General features: G+C 43.6%; 1 protein-coding gene across 1 annotated transcript; it reads left to right on the plus strand.

Moving 5' to 3' along the window:
* The first annotated feature begins 1,274 nt into the window (after window positions 1-1,274).
* On the plus strand, window positions 1,275-12,396 carry NPTX2 (neuronal pentraxin 2). The gene is made up of 5 exons (XM_040592025.1): window positions 1,275-1,870; window positions 3,354-3,570; window positions 7,066-7,310; window positions 8,744-8,923; window positions 10,759-12,396. The coding sequence occupies exons 1-5, from the start codon at window positions 1,418-1,420 to the stop codon at window positions 10,984-10,986; spliced, it is 1,323 nt and encodes a 440-aa protein (XP_040447959.1). The 5' UTR covers window positions 1,275-1,417; the 3' UTR covers window positions 10,987-12,396.
* The last annotated feature ends 4,396 nt before the right edge of the window (window positions 12,397-16,792 follow it).

A 16,792-nucleotide genomic window follows, 5' to 3' on the forward strand; every position in this document is an offset into this window, starting at 1 on the left:
TGGACTTCAGGAAACAATTTCACTATTGCTGTGATACACACTCCTTCAAACTTGCAAACTCATGCGGTAACAAAGCAATTCACATGTTGACTGAAAAAAACAGCTAAAAACCTTTTCAATTAAGTATTCTTGATTCCTTTTTTTTTATTCATTATTACTAAAAACAGTTACGTATTTCGTAGTAAGAGCTACTCACCCTATGGTAAAATGTCTTTAATTTCCATATATAAAAAATTCTACAATTCTGAAATTCTACTCAAAGGTTTTAGAGTCCCAAGAGCAGCCTCTGCTGATGCATAAGGAAACTGTTTCCCTGGTTTTCTAGTACAGGTAACAGTTTCCTTTGTGTATCTCTTAGAAGTTTGCAAGAACTGTTTGGCTGATGTTTGTATGGCACTTGGGAAAAATATACGAGCCCTCACAGATGATAAATGTGAAGTAATTGTGAACAGTATTAAAAATACTGGATACCACAAACAATATAGCTAAACCCACAGTGGTCTTACCGTCCCACAGCAGGCTTAGGGTACTCTGCCAAAATTTCTTATCATAATCAAAATTTCCATCATAAATCCCAGTACTGAGCTAGACCTTGACCGTACCTGGTGTGTGTGACAGCAGTGTCCCGGCCTCGTTAGCAGGAGCGCAGTTGGAGGGCGTGGAGAGATGGTCCCCTTTGGCCGGCACGGGCTGGGTCATATCGCGATACGGTGTCCCGTGCTGCACACACCCCACACCCCCACCCCCCCAGCACAGGGAGACCTCGACAGGCCGGAGCGATCTCGGGAGGGGAGCCCGTCCAGCCGGAGCCGTGCAGCGCGCCGCGTGCGGGAGGGCAAGGGACAACGGGAGCGCGTTGAAGCGGGAGCAGTTCACGCGGGGCACAGGGGGAAGCTTGCTCGCCGTGGGGCCACCGGACCAGAGGCCGAGGTTGCCCAGGGAGGCCGCGCAGCTGCCACCCCTGGCGACGTCCAGGACCCGACTGGACGAAGCCCCGGCCCCCCCGGGCAGGCAGGACCGCGGGGCACCCGGCGGACGGGCCAGCACCGGCCCGGGGTCGCGCTGCCGTCGCCGTGCCCCCCCCCCCCCCCCCCACCCGCCACTCCGCTCCGCCGGTCCCCCCGGTGCCCCCCCCCCCGCCCCGGGGCCGCGTGGCGTCAGCGCCGGCCGCAGCCAACCAGCGCGCGCGGCGCGAGCAGGGCGCCCCCCCCCACCCCCGCCGCGCGCGCCCTGCCGATAAAAGCCGCGGGCCGGCGGCGAGCGCGGGAGCGGGACGGGACGGGGCGGCGGGGCTGGCTGTGTCGGCGCGGCGGGGCTGGCCTCCTGTCAGCGCGGCGGGGCTGGTCTCCTGTCGGCGCGGCGGCCCCCGCCCCGGCGTCTCCTCCGAGCCGTCGCGCCGCTCCGCTCACCGGCCGGGATGTTGCCGGTGGTCGCCGGGCTCCTGCTGGCCGTAGCCGCGGGCGGCCGGGGGTCGGCGGCGGGGGACCAGGAGAGCCCGCCGGGGAGCCGCTTCGTGTGCACCTCGCTGCCGCTGGACGCCGCCGGCGCGGGCTGCCCCATGCCCCCCGTGCCCATGCAGGGCGGCGCGCTGCCCCCCGAGGAGGAGCTGAAGGCCACGGTGCTGCAGCTGCGGGAGACCGTCCTGCAGCAGAAGGAGACCATCGGGAGCCAGCGGGAGGCCATCCGGGAGCTCACCGGCAAGCTGAGCCGCTGCGAGGGCGCCGACGGCAAGTCCGCCGCGGGGACCTGGAAGCCCGAGCTGGGCAAGGGCAAGGACACTATGGGCGACCTGCCGCGGGACCCGGCGCAGGTCATCGACCAGCTGAGCCGCACTATGCAGACCCTGAAGGACCGGCTGGAGAGCCTGGAGGTAGGGCCAGCCCCCCAGCCCGCCCGGCACTTGGGACGGCTTCAGGTGTCACAGTGACAGGGTGACAGTGGCCTCGGCGCCCTGGGTGGGCACAGCCAGCGCGTGTGTCTGCGCCAAGCTTAAATCAGCCTGGCCGAGCCCGGGGAGCGAGCTCCTTGCCTGTCTTGTCTTGTCTCGGTTGTTTACCTGCTCGCTTTAACGGTAAAACCCCCGGAGGGCTTGGCTGTGATGTGTTCTCCCGCTGCGTGGGGGGAGATTATGGTTTTCCTGTCACCAGCTTAGTTTCTGTATTAATATGACTAAATCTCTCCGGGAGTGTGACTCCATGGGGTTTGAGGTATAAAGCTGACGTCTTGGGCAGTAAGACCTTGGCATATGGTGCTGAACATGCCAGTGGTAATGAGGAGATTGTGTTGGACAGATTGTGAAGATAAGATGATGTATTTAGAGCTGACTTAGAGTAAAAAGAACCTGATTCTGTATGCCTGTGAATAGGAAGGGGGCTTGGTCCAAACCTACTGGTAAGTAATTTCCATCAGCCTTTGGACCGTGCCGTGGTTGAGTGGTACTCACAGAAATATTTTATAGAGTATTCACACAGGAGTAATGCTGGATGTTCTTTTGCTTTCCACACCCTGTGAGCGACATGTGTCTCCTCCTGCTGTCCTACAAACAGTCGCTGGTGGTGTGAGGGTGGCAAGTAACTTCCTAAAGGTTATTCTATGAGGTTTAAACACTCTTTTTAAACTGTCTTTCAAGTACAGTTTTGAATAATCTGGTACTGTAACATCGTTTTTTACTGTTGCTGTCTTGTTGAGGCATTTTTTTTAGGGTTGTAGAAGACAAACTCCACTAGAATAGTAGGTGGAACCATTGGTTTCTTAGTATCCCTAAAGATAACAGTTTTATTTGTGAAAGAGTGTGGGTTTTTTTGGGCGGGATTTCTTTTTTTTTTTTTGTTTACATAAAAATACTTTCACTGGCTAATACCATTGCTCTAAAGAGTATCTGACTTCTTTACTCTGCAAATCAAAACTGAGGAAACTTTCATTTGGTAAACTTGCTTTCAAACTAGCTTGATTTTTGTTTTTAAATGAAATAATAGTTTTTACTTATGTTGGCAACGTCACTTGCAATACTTAAAGCAAAATCTGACTACTGTTTTCACACGTACCTATACTAATGGAAGTGCATCACACCTGGCTCCCTACATTGATTATTTTGAACTTAAATGTATGAAGGCTCCTTCGTATGGAACATGGAAGCCTCTAACAAAAGTGCTCTTTTGTTTCAGGAGCTGGTTAGCTACAGTGCTAGTAAGAGCGCTGAACACGGCAAGTGCTAAAAAGCAATGCCTCTTTTGTACTTGCTGGAGAATGTGGTGATCTTGCTTTCTTCCCTTTGAATCAGGAGCATATCTGCATTTTGCAGTTTCTGTTTTAGAAATGACAATTTTTTTTTTTCCTTCTCATTTCCCCTGAAGCACCAGCTCCGAGCCAACGTGTCATATGCCGCGCTGCCTAATGACCTTCGAGAGATGCTTCAACGGAGGCTTGGAGACCTGGAGCGCCAGCTCCTGAGCAAAGTGGCTGAGCTTGAGGATGAAAAGTCTTTGCTTCATAATGAAACGTCAGCCCATCGGCAGAAGACAGAGACAGCCTTGAATGCATTGCTAGAAAGAGTGTCTGAATTAGAAAAAGGTAACCTGCACAGAATCTAAACATTTCCCCATGCAAATTAATTTTGTTTACTCCCTCCTTCTAGTGCAGTAGCCTAAACGTGGGCCTTGAGGGAAAGACAGTTAAGGTGCTGGACTATATAGTAGGTGGCAGCACAAATACTTGGATTCTCTTTTTGCTTTTGTCACAAGCTTCCTGCTTGACAGGCCTCTGCGTGGCTTTGGCTTCCTGTCTCTTAATTTGGCATGTGTGGGTGGTTAGGATGAAACTTAGTGTTTGTGGGGATGGAAAGATTCTATAAGGAGGCAAGTAGAAATAAGAAGTATTACACTGGTGTCAGGTAAATGCCTGCATAATGTCAAGTATGCATCTAAGTAGAGCCACTTCTTTTTTTTATGTGGACTGAAAATCATATAGGCTAAATTTAATTAGCACAACTGCCTTTGATGTAACGAATGGCCTTTTGTACCAGAACAGTTTCCTGCTGCTTTGGAAGCATTGCTGGTGGTCTTTCCTTTCATTGCTGCTTATGACTTTGAGTAACTGCAGATACTTGAATTGTGTTCTATCCCAAGCATATAGCCTTCAGAGTTTACAGCAGATTACACATGGTGCCACTGGGGGACACTCTCTTAATCCTAGTCATTTATTCAGATGCTTAGATTAATTATTACTGAGATCTCTATGCTTGAGTAGAATCTGTTTATTTGAATTACAAATGCCCATGGAAGTGAGCTAAAGAACAGAGCTATCTTTCTGTATTGATTACATACACCTACAGAGTGGACTGTGGAGCACTAGAGTGCCAGTAAATACCACTGCCTAGTCTTTAAATGATTTTCCAAGGTGAATCGGCTCTCTGCTTAAAAGCAGCTTAATGGACATGCTTTCAAAATGGTGCAAACATACATATCTCATGAATTTTAAAATATGACCTAATGGAATCATTTGTGTAATATTGTATCTATTTTTTTTCATTTCAAAAGCGTGAAGGAGGAAGAGATCTTCTACTGGCTGTGTCATTTAGTGTTCCCTGAGAGCCAAGATAAAGCCTAAACTGCAACTAAAGTTCTGGAGAATTAGTGGCCTGTTAATGTCTTATGTAGCAAGTATTGCTAGTCCTTGTCTCTGAAAGATGTGACTCATATCAGCAAGTCAGAATGAGAAAGGGAGTGGTGGGAGAAGGAGAATGTGTAGTTTAGTTAGGTTAAAAATAGCCTGTTCCCACCTTTATTTTTTGTGTGGGGAGAGAGCTGTCTTAACTCACCAGGGAAGTAAAGAATTCGGGCCAGGAACCAAGACACAGGCTTTCTTTTAGTTGTGTAATTTGTTCTCTATTACAGTGCAGTTTAGCTGTTCTGTGCCTTTGGTTCCTCTGTCAAATCAAAGTGATGGTAATAATGATCTAAGAACTTTTTAATGATTTTTTTGGATTAAAGACAGACAATATTTGAAGCGATCTGACCTCTTTTGAAAAAAGTATTTCTATTGTGCTTTTATTTTAAATGCCATATTGTTCAGCATCAATTCCTGACAACTAACTCGTGTCACAAGCTCCCCATGCTCGGACTAAGTAAATTGAGGAAAAAACTAACCTTGTAAGGTGACACCATGAACTTTGGGTTTATTTTTATCTGTAGTTGTGACAGCTATCTTTACCATTGGGACTGAAGATTTTGAAGTTTGTACAACTGTTGTGATTCGAAAAGGCTTCTGGTAATTCCTTCACCAGTTGTCTCCATCAACAGCATTAAATGCATTAAGAAGCAGGAGTGGGTGGAGGAATAATCTTGCAATGAATAGTGCCTGGACTTAAATTGATTCCTAGCTTTACTGGAGACATGAACAGGTCACTTGCTACGTCAAAATCCATTTTCTTCATCTCTGAAAGGGAGTAACAATATTTCTTGCCCATCTTGTCCAAAAATAATTCAGATCCTTTAGGAAAAGGATTGTCTTATCCTGCGCATGTGCCCATTGCCCAGAACAGGAGGATCTTGTTATCATTTGGAGTTCTGGATGTTTCCAAGTCATGAGAACAAACCAAAAAATATAAAAAGATTAATATTGTTTGTTCTTTTTTGAACCCATTATTGCTTCCTTAAGTTCTTTCACAGAGTGACTAATGCCCTTAATGGAGTATGCTTCTTTTTTTCATACATGAGATTGGTTGTACCAGCCTTGTGGAGCTTGCTCAATGTTAGCCCTAAGACACTGAGTGGTTTTTTTCTGAGAATTTAGAATATTTCAGGTTTTGGTCTGTAAGTTCCTCAAGACAGATGCAAGCATCAGACAAGCTTTTTCTTCTTCCACCCCCTTGTTCTGTGAAAAATACAGTCAAAACACTTCAGTTGCTTCTGGGATTGGGAACTGAGAGAATGCAAATGGTTTAAAAATTACATATGAAAATTGTGGCAATCTTTTGTGACAACAGCTCTTCATTTGGATTGGAATGTGAAGCTTGGCAAGGGGATTGAATTTGTTTCAGGAATGTGAGTAAAGGAAATGAGTGGGACTCAGAAGAACAGGTTGCTGAAAGGTTGAGGGTGACACTCTACTACAGAACTGTGGGGTTTTATTTTGTGGCACAATGTGGGATTTCTCTTTTCTTAATATTTAATTCTAGAAAATTACTTGTAAGCAAATACATTAGAACTATACACAAACTATAATAGAGAGTATTGCAACTTTAGAAAGTTTTGGTCATAAGTGTTCTCAATTTCATAAACATTTCTGGAATAACTTGCTGGTTTTCATCACATCTTTTAGAAAAAGCTAAACAATAGTTTCTTCTTTTATATTAAAACAAATATCTAATGTTTTTGTAGTTCATGACTTTATATTGCATTTTTCTTAGGTCACTTTGTACTTCAGTTGTATGTTTTTGTTCAGATCTCCTCCTAATTTGTCTGTGGGGCAGAAATCAGTTCTTCTGAATTTAACTCTGCTTTCTGGAATATGTCAGCTTTTTCATATATCAGAGTGGCCATCCAAAATGAGACCATCAACCTGTTTCTCAGCCTGCTATCTGTAAAGTGGGGACGCTGCTGCTAGCTCCCTGTGTAGCAGTAGTAGGAAAAGAAATACTGTCTCTGAAGCACTGTGATACTTTCATAATGAGCATACCAGAGAATCAATGTTTAGTAACAGTAAATATATTTTAAAATGGTTTGGATTGTTTGAAATAGGCAGGCCTCCAGCCATGAACTAAGCAATGAAGGAAGAAAATATTTAACACCCTCTCATTAGTTGTCTGCCATGTACGTATTCTTCTGCTCTATATGAGCAGGAAAAGTAAATGAAGTAATTAGCATGATGTGTATAAAATCTAGTTATATTTTTCTGTGCTGCAAAATCAACATTCAGTAATACTACTTCAGTATATTTTTGTGTACCTCTCTAAAGTGATGAAAATTCCCAAGATTCTTCATACGAATTGTATGGTTTCTTAACCTGACTTACAAATACATTGTTTTGTTTAATGTTAAAGGTTTTTCTTCCTCAATGTAATTCTAGGTAACAGTGCGTTTAAATCACCTGATGAATTCAAAGTCTCCCTTCCTCTTCGCACAAACTACTTATATGGGAAGATCAAGAAGACTCTGCCAGAGCTGTATGCTTTTACTGTATGCTTGTGGCTGAGATCAAGTGCTTCTCCTGGAATTGGTACTCCATTCTCATATGCTGTTCCTGGGCAGGCTAATGAAATTGTCCTCATAGAATGGGGGAATAATCCAATTGAACTGTTAATTAATGATAAGGTGAGAATCAACTAACTCTGCTTTATTGTCTGCATAATCAGAATATGGCCCAAACCCATGATACCTTTCTAGCAACTCTTTTTATTCTCCCTGAGAGAAGCCAGCTCTGGACCTGTGAGATGGTAGTGTCTACTTGTCGGTTGTTGTAGGTTCATAAAAGTACTCGAAACAAAGTCAAATGGTACATACATTTTGTGTGTTGAGACAAAGCAGCATGACATCAAGATGTGCACACACTTATGCACGTCCTTTGAGTTTACAAGCAGGTCTTGGCTTCTATTTTTTTTGTTTGTTTGTTTGTTTTTTGAAACAGAAGCAGTATTTGAAGGCACAGTATCGCAAAACCAGTGAGATCTGAGCCAGCTGCAGTATTTCTGTCTTTCTAATCCTAGAAGATCAGATACGTTTAAATGAATTTTGCAGAAGACAGAGAGCAAAAGGCATGTAATTGTGGCTGGTTTTGTTATGCTTAATAACTAAACATCAGCTTAAATAGATTTTTTCCAGACTTTAGATACAAAAAGCAACAGTTGTCTTACACTACTTCATACCACTGATGGCTTCTGACAAGCTTCAGAATGAGGCTTGAGGGAAAACAGGACTTGCTGAAAGTTGGCATTAAAACAGGTTATAAATAGTTCCTTTCACCCCACCTTCAGTTAGGTCTCCTAGTAACTTGCTAGGGATCAGGTGATTACAGATCTACAACACAACTCAGGTGGCTTAGTCATGTGGCTAGTTAAGGACTTCTAACAGTCCTGTCATCCTCCCAAATCAATAAAAATGAAAAGCTGATTATTTTTAATGGTTTGAGGAAGAGAAGGAAGCTTGAGTCTGTTTATCTGTAGTGATAACATTTTCTCATCAATCTTATGTCAGTACTATTAATGTTCTGTAAGGCTATTCTTTCTACCACATCACAGGCGTTCAATAGCCTGCTGCTTTTGTGTCTTTATGTTGACTTAGTAAGTTTTCAGGTTAGATTCCTAAAGGAGCATAAATCCTCCTTGTTCGGAGGCCTATGTTAACAGTTCCCACAAGTTTTACTGGAAGCAGGCAGATCCATTTGTCAGAGTTGTTAATGCAAATGGTGCAGGCAAACACCAGATTTTAAGAAAAACTTAACATGAACACTAGATGGAAAGTTAGAACTAAGTACTGAGATTAAAATGCAGGATGAGTGCATTGATAGCAGCTTAGACTGTAGTACTTGTGTCACTTTATTCTAGATGAAATGAAGGCTCATATCTAGAATAAAAAGTGTGGCTGTATTTCTCAGTACAGGAGAGCTGGAACAACGTAGAAAGATGTGGACTGACTTCTGCCTTTGAAATTTTACTTCGGAGGGCAGAGTAAATATTGTCCATTTTCAAATGTTGTGCTTGAACTGATAGACTTGGTTTACAACATGCATTATTCTTTGGTTTTTGTAGGTTGCACAGCTCCCGCTTTTCATTAGTGATGGAAAATGGCATCATATCTGTATAACATGGACAACCAGAGATGGAATGTGGGAGGCTTTTCAGGATGGAGAGAAGCTTGGCATGGGGGAGAATCTGGCTCCTTGGCACCCAATTAAACCTGGCGGTGTCTTGATCCTGGGTCAGGAACAGGTGAGTAAATGGCAGTGTTCCAGGGTTTGAACTCCCCAAGCAAACAGCAGCTGTGGGAAAATTGTCTTTGTTAAACACTTGGTCTTGTTGTATACCCAGTATCAGAAAGATGAAAACAAGGCAATAAATACTTAATGCAATCACACATTGGTAGGTTTTGTTTAATTTATTAAATATTCAGAATATTCATGTTGTAGCTGTTCCTATTCCCACTCTTAATGCTACAGCGTGCAACTTTGTTAGTGACCTGAATAATGCCTTCAATTAAATCCTTTGAGCTAGATCGCTGGTAACTAGCAATGTGGCCACTGAAGTTACAGAAAAGGACAGATCTAGTGAGTACTCTTGTATGAGCTGTCAAAAAGGAGCGTGCTGAAAGTGGACCAAGTATAATTGCTTTGATTTGTTTTAATTTCTTTTTAATTGAAGCCAAATTGACTGTTCCCTGTAACAGTTTACTGGTTTTCACCCTCCCTTTCCTCTTTATCCCAAGAATAGCCGGAATGTTAGTGATCAAGCCCTGGGACAGACCAAGGAAAGTGTGTGTATGGGGGTAGGGGACCAGCAACTATGGGCACTGGAGTGCTTGTGGGTATATCAGGATCTTTTATAATTTGGGCTGCTATGGAGAACTCCCTCTAGACTGAATTAGGATAGTGGAGCCTGTCACTCATTCAGAATTTGATGTCTACTTTAAAGATGAGTCTGAAGTCAAAGGGACAAACTCTAAATCAGACATTTGGTTTCCCATTAAAGATAGAGGTAAATAAATCTCCTAATGGAAATGCTAATAAAGTTTGAATATTAGTGCTGCCAACAGAAAGCAGTCGTAAGGTTAAGTCCTTTTTGAATATTGAAAAAAACAAAGGATTTTGAATCTCGCTCTTCTTAGTTAAGATCTCATTAAGTTATTGCCTATGAATTGTGTGGCTCTTCACATTTTTTCTGTACCTGTTCTTTGTATGGTTATACATATACTAAAAAAAAAATAATTGTAATGCGTAGCAGGAAACAGCCTTTCTCCAGGATTCCCAGGTTCACAATGAAAAACTAGTTTTGTCCTGATACTGATTTTAGTAGTTATTTATCCATGACATAAGTGACAGAACGGGAATTTCAGAATCCTAATACACTCTGCATAGCAGATACTCCAGTTTACTATTAGGCGGCTGGCAGGTTTTCTCTCACGCCATTTGCCTGTACTATGCTTGGTTCTATCTTTTGCTACCAGTTTCATGTTAGTGTGATCACACAAAATTTGTGATTTCTGTCCTTGAGCAGTGGATGGAGCAAGCAAACACTTTTAGGCTTATGCAGTAGCAGTTTGAATTACTCATCTGGTATAACCAGAAGCAGCCTATGTATTAAGATCTAAATGTTGCATCTTATAGCTCCTAGACAATTGGTCAAGGGCTGCAGTTACAGTTTAATCTATAGCCATAAAGTTTTTGGAGTAATCTTACATATCTATGCAGTTCTTGCTGAAGCTGTCCTGTACCAAGCTTGCAAAATGGCTCCTAAATTAGCCTCCGTCTAAAGCTGCCTCCTTGTTCTGCTGCTTGGGGGCAGGGTTATTTATGTGTAGCCTTTGTGTGACGGTGTATGGTCACTACTGCTTGCTTTGAATTGTTTTGACACATTTCAACTTAGAGCTTTTAACTCTTCCATAGAACATCTCGTTCAAAGTAGCCCTTCTAGAAACTTGAAGTTGTTTGTGTCTGTGATCCAGCTCTGCATCTTCTTCTAGCAGTGTGCCTGGGGGGGAGAGGGTCTTCAAATCTGAGGAGGAAAATGCTGAAATAACCTTATCTAATCCTAACTCTTGCTGCCTGAAGGACACAGTAGGAGGAAGATTTGATGCAACTCAAGCCTTCGTCGGGGAGATGAGCCAGTTCAATATATGGGACAGAGTCTTAAAAGCTGAAGACATCATGAATATTGCTAACTGCTCTACCAACATGCCTGGCAACATCATACCCTGGGTTGATAACAATGTTGATGTGTTTGGAGGTGCTACTAAATGGCCTGTGGAGACATGTGAAGAGCGTCTGCTAGACTTATAGCTGCAATTGTTTCCCATTCAAGTGCCCCATTTAGTAGGACAATCTTCTGTGCAATCTAAAGCACTTATTTTTCTCTCTGCCCTTCCCCAATCTTAACTCCTCAAAAGAATAATAAATTGACTGAACCGCCTCAGTGCAAAGACAGCTGCTAGTTTTGGGGCACTGAGCCTGACAGTGAAAGAAGCACTTCTTGGCTAGAGCAGCCCTTGCTTTCTTATGGCCTGATCCAAAACCATGCTTTAGCCTCAGCAGCCTTCGGTTAGGCCTGCGTTTAGTACATCAGTTCTTCTGGCAGGGAGGGGGAACAGCTGCCCACGTGTTAATGATAGTGCGCCTTCTGGTAATGTGCAGTGCTGACGAAGTGCTAAATGTGAATCCTTCCTTCCAGGCTATGGTCTCCCCTTTGAATTAAAGCCATTCTTTTTTAGCCCTTTTTAAAGAAATCACTTAATCCTTACACTACAGTGGTTATGGTGGGTATACACTACTATGATGGGTAGAGCAGAACAGCCGCTGAGTGCAAGGGTCTTGCTTTTTAATTTGCAGATTAGAAATCCTTATTTTATGGTAAGGAGGCAACGTATTTGAGACATGCTATTCTAGTTCTATTTGAAGAAAGGGCTGTGTAATTAGCTCAGCTCCATTGAAACAGAGATGCTTCAGGTAAGGTTCTGTTCCAAAGCCTGTCTTTCTCTAGCCAGGATCCCAGAGTAGATGGATGGATGAAAGATTATATTTGTAATTTCTGTAGGCTGAATGTACTGAATTCAGTGACCTGGCTTGTAAACTTTTCTCTATTGTTTCTCTTGCTTTGGTCAATGTCTTTTATTTTTTTTAAATATACAGGCTGTGATTAAGTGAATTTCCGTTCTGTTTTGCTTTGAAAGGCCTTTTTATGAGCAAGTGCCAAAGTTCAGTTTCTGCTTGCTGAGAATTGTTATATATTTTTCCAGCATAAGTCTTCTGCACTGTTTTCTATGTTATTATAATGGTCCTATGTAATATGAAAATGTGTGCTGTTTTTTCAATTCTTGTTGACTGTCTCTTTGGTAAGCACTGGGCTGACTACTATATTTTTTTATCATTTTCTCTCAATATTTTGCAAATAATGTTGCTGTTTCCTTGGCATTGATGTGACTACTTGGTTTGTGGCTCGCAGATAGCAAATGCACTGTACTGGGAAAGAGTTAATACTTTTGTTATTTAAAAGAAAAATTATTTAAAGGGGGGAAGGGGGAATTTATAAAGCTAAATATCATATTTTATTTTTCATATGTTTGAATTGTAAGAATAATATGGTGACAGTCCCGTTTGTAGGATAAAGTTACATATTTCCATTAATATGTAGTATGCTGTTCTTAAAAGAAAATTCTTATAATGAACTTTTAATTAAAATGCACTGTAAAATGAGTCTTTTAATTCCTTTATAGTCATGCAAGACACTGAATGTTCTCTTTCATAGCTGGTATGAGTTCAGCTACTGTCTCTGTAGGCTGGTGGAAGTACAGTTCTGTAAGAAGTTATCCTTATTCCCTAAATGTCTTAAATCACTATCTTCAATGAAAAGGGGCTTGTGTGTGTGTGTAACCTTAACTAGGGAGAGGGCTTCTGCGTTTGGATGGGATGGCACTAGTGTCTGAAGCTTAGGCAGACACCTGCCTTCTGCCACTGCAGTTTTGCTGGCACCAGTCTATAGCATGACCTGGGACATGGCAGTTTCATTGGGGTGGGATGGGACAGAGAACATATGTTCATGTTTATTTTTACAGTCACCAGAAACCGAAAGTATGACCCCTTCTGAGTGAAAGTACCTGTTGTAGGCAACTGGCAAACCACTGTGAAAAGAGCTGCTCAACAGTGACGTGACTGGCTGAAGTACAATAGCAGAGGCACTACACTGGTGCAAGTTGTGCAGTGCCCGGGGGGTGTGACAGTAAACCAAATGCTCTGCTCAGTAAACTAACAAGTTGATAGTGCTCTGTGGAAGAGAACAACCAGCTGTGGCAGAAATACACCCAGCTCTGACATCCTTCTGTGGCCATGGAGGGTTTGAGATGTCTATGAAACATCATGTAACTGTTTCAAATGTTGTCATTCTGATTGGCCTTAAAACAGACACCTTCCCCTGCCCTGAGGAAAAAAACAAACCACAAATCACCAGAAAACCCCTCAATATCCAAAAAATCTGTGTCCTAAGATCAAGGAGAGTGCAAAATTCACATCTCACATGGGCCTAGAGACCAGCAGAGGCATCAGCCCTCTGGTCAATCCATCTTTATCACCTTTTTAAAAATAAACCAAAGGAACTGAATTCCTGAGTTATCTGTGCTAGGTCTGCCCTTGCAGGAAACACGTTTTGCATATTTCACTCTGTTCTGAAAAGGTGAAATTGTTTTGGATACCTTCCTGTGTGGGTATGAGCCTGCGTGGTGACATGCTCTGTCATTTTAAACACTATTTCGGTGTTTGGATGTATTTGTTGGTTGAGGGAAGCAGGGGGTCTTCACACTTCAGTTGGCCACGTTGATCTATTTAGTTACTTAAACACCCCCAATCCTAGGTCTGTCTTTAGTGCTGACTGTAACAGCAAACACCTGAGTAGGCAGCCCCACCTGGACGGGGGGTGGGGTGGGGTGTGTTTGCGGCTGGGGGCTGCGGTTGCTGTGCTTGGTGCAGAGTGGGAGCACCTGCTCTGGGGGCTGGTGTGGGGCTGGCCCTGCCCAGGGTCTGGTCGCTTGCTTCCTCGCTCTCTGCTCGGGCTGTGTGATGGAGGAGTGCGATGGAGCTTCTCTTCGGTGTGGAAATCAATATTGAAGGTTGGGGTGTTTCTAAGGTACGTCGTGATGCTCAGGTGACAGGGTGTGTGGGCATGTTTATCCTGTTGTAGCCTGACTTGGAGTGGGGATGGATCTGTTCTTCTGAACAACTTAGTTCTTTGGTTTTAGGTTGGTTTGGTTTTTTAACTGATCACATAATGAAGATGGTAGGGATTTGGGGTGAGGGTTTGGGGTGGTTGGTTTTAGCCACCAGCTCTTTAGTAAAATATCAAAGCTAAGCAGTATGTATTCTGTTGAAAACTTGGGGTTTTAAATTTTTTTCTTTACTGTATACTTCTTCTATGCAATAGTACCTTTTTCATTAAAAAGAAAAGTTGTGTATTGATTTTTGTACCTTTATCTTGCAAAGAAAAGCTATGGCTGTTACTCTGCTGCTCCAGATTCTGGGAGTCACATGTTTTTTGTGCATATATAAGCAGATGGCAAAACAGGAGTAAATATTACCATATTCCAGCATCTATACTGTTTATGGAGCGTGGAAGTGACAAGACAACCTTCAGTTCCCAAACTGCTCTGAATACACAGCAGTAATAACTTGTGGGAAGCTGACTGAGAGCTACAGCACTTGGAACATGCAGTAATGCAGATTTCTAAAAAATCTGTTTCTGTTTAAAAACAGACAGAGCTAGGACTCCTGAAAGCGCTATCAGCGATCCTAACAAGTCAACTTCTTGGGAGCTGGGATCTGGCTGTGTCTCCGGATGACTTGTTGGGTGTGAATGCTGTTGGTTTCTGTACTGCACTGTGCTGTTTGTGTCTACTGCATGCATTTAATGGTTGTCGAGCAACAAAGGATCCAGCGTTTGGTGTGTTTAAATCTAGGTTCTGTTTCTTCAAAGGCAAGGGTTTTTGACTAATTGGCTGGCCATTAGAAAATGTAGATCATATGGTATGTTTGGTATTTGATTTAAGGCTTTAGCTACGTGCTTGCTGTGTGACTAGGGCCCGATGTTGCTGTGGGGAGGGCTCAGGCCGCTGAGGTGCCGTGGTGCAGGCCTTGTGCAGGCCTCGTGCAGGCAACTGCTGGGCAGTGCTTACTCGTTCAACTGTTAGTTTAGGTCTCAGAAGTACAAAGAAGACCACACAGTAAAGCTCTACCCTGATTTTTACATGCGCTTCTCCAGTGTTTCGACTATGTGAGACTGCCAGGGAGAAGCTGATTCCGTTTTGCTCCAGGAACCTGGTTTCCCTCAGGCCTTTCCTCAAGGCAAAATGCAGGCCAGCAGCGAGGCTGGTGCGTTGCGTTAGGTGATTAAAGCTCAGTCGGGGTAACTGTTGTTCTAAAAAAATGTTTGCCTGACTACAGATTGGACTCATTTCTTGTTTGCTAATGGCACCTGTCCCTGAGTGTAAGGGTTCTTCACCCAGCTGATTTCAGTTATCCAGATTGGGAGGGAAGACCAGCCGACTTCTGCTGCACCGTGGCTGAGGGCACCTGCATCCTGCTAGGAGTGCAGAGCCAGGAGAAGATGGCCTGACTGAGGCTGTTGCCGTAGATGATATTTCCTTGGTGCTGCTTTAGGAACCTGAGGCTAGGCACAGTGAAACAGAGACCTGCTGATGGAGGGAATCGGCTACCGCCAAACTCACTGCAGAAACAGAAGATCTTTATTGGTAGATGGGGAGCCTGGGGGTTTTGAAGGTGTTGCAGGATTTTTCCAGAGAACTTTCACCAAAATGTCTTTTTTTCTTTTTTTTTTTTCTTTCGTACAAAGAAGCTGGACCTTGGTAATGTTCATGGTTTAGCTGTAAGTCTTAAATAATACATGAGTTTTACAGAGCTAAAAATCTTCTGGAAAGAATTGAATTAATTGCGCCCCTGGCTATAGCCATTTCTGAAAGCCTGCACTTAGAAAAGTATAAATTTGCACAAGGAGTTCAAAGGTCCATTTCTTTCTCTGCAGGAGGACTGGGCTGATGTTTTGGCAAAGCTTCAAATACATAAGCGCCCTGATGGCTCAATGCCACTGCGAAAAACTGTTTTATTTATTAAAACTACTTTGATGTTTCACCTGAGGTGGTTTGCAGCATGTGTTTGTCCAAGCAGTTGAGCTCCTAGCAGTGCTGTTCCCAGGTGCTCCTGCCACGTGAAGGATGCTGAGCAGTCAACTTTGCGGTACCCACTTATTCCATCACTGCCAGTCAGCTTGTACTGCATCACAGGGAGCGGAGCTTACCTCGCAAAGGGCGGTCTTAAGCGCCTGTGGCCCGGTGTGTGCTTTTTCTTCTGTATTAAAAGACCTTTGCAAGCGGTTTGCCCTGTTTTATAGACCATGAGCGGTTTTGGAGTGCTTATCAAGAGAAGTATTCAGAAAGGTAACGAATGACTATTTCCAGGGAGGGTTTAGGTGGTTTTTAAGGTACTAGATGCTCTTTTACTTTGTGTCTTTCAAAACATCTAAACCAGTTTATGAGTAACTGTGTGAATCCTTGTGCTACTGCCACATAATGCCTCACCTAGACATACCTCCACAGCAAAGAGGTTGCTTTCCTGACCTCACCTGACAAAAAAGAAACCCATTTAAAGGACAGCCTCACATGTTAAAAGGAGTATGCTAAAACCTTCTGGGTAATGACACTAGCTAAGTCGGTGATCTATAACTTTTTCTTTTTTTTTTTTTTTTTTTGTTATAACTGGTGTTCAGTGCTGATTTGCAGTGGGAAGTCTGCCTTGCCATCATGCTGTGGCCCCAGACGCAGCTATTTTTTCTGCAACAGAAAGCAATTGGTTTTCCTCCCATTTCAGAGAGCACAGAGGCAGTTGCCTCCTCTCTGGCTCAGAGGTGGGAAGAAGTTGTTCTGTGCAGCCACCTTTTATCCCTGCAACTGCAAAAGGGTCTGGGAGAAATGATCTGCACTGACTCTGAATTTTGTGTGAGATTTCCCTGCAGGAGATATTTGTGTCTGACAAAGCAGGACAGACCTAGATTTGCTTTCTAGGGATGGTGTAGCTTGCAGGAACATGCAGT

This window comes from Falco naumanni, chromosome 4 (genome assembly GCF_017639655.2).
Source record: "Falco naumanni isolate bFalNau1 chromosome 4, bFalNau1.pat, whole genome shotgun sequence".
Classification (NCBI taxonomy): Eukaryota; Metazoa; Chordata; class Aves; order Falconiformes; family Falconidae; genus Falco; species Falco naumanni.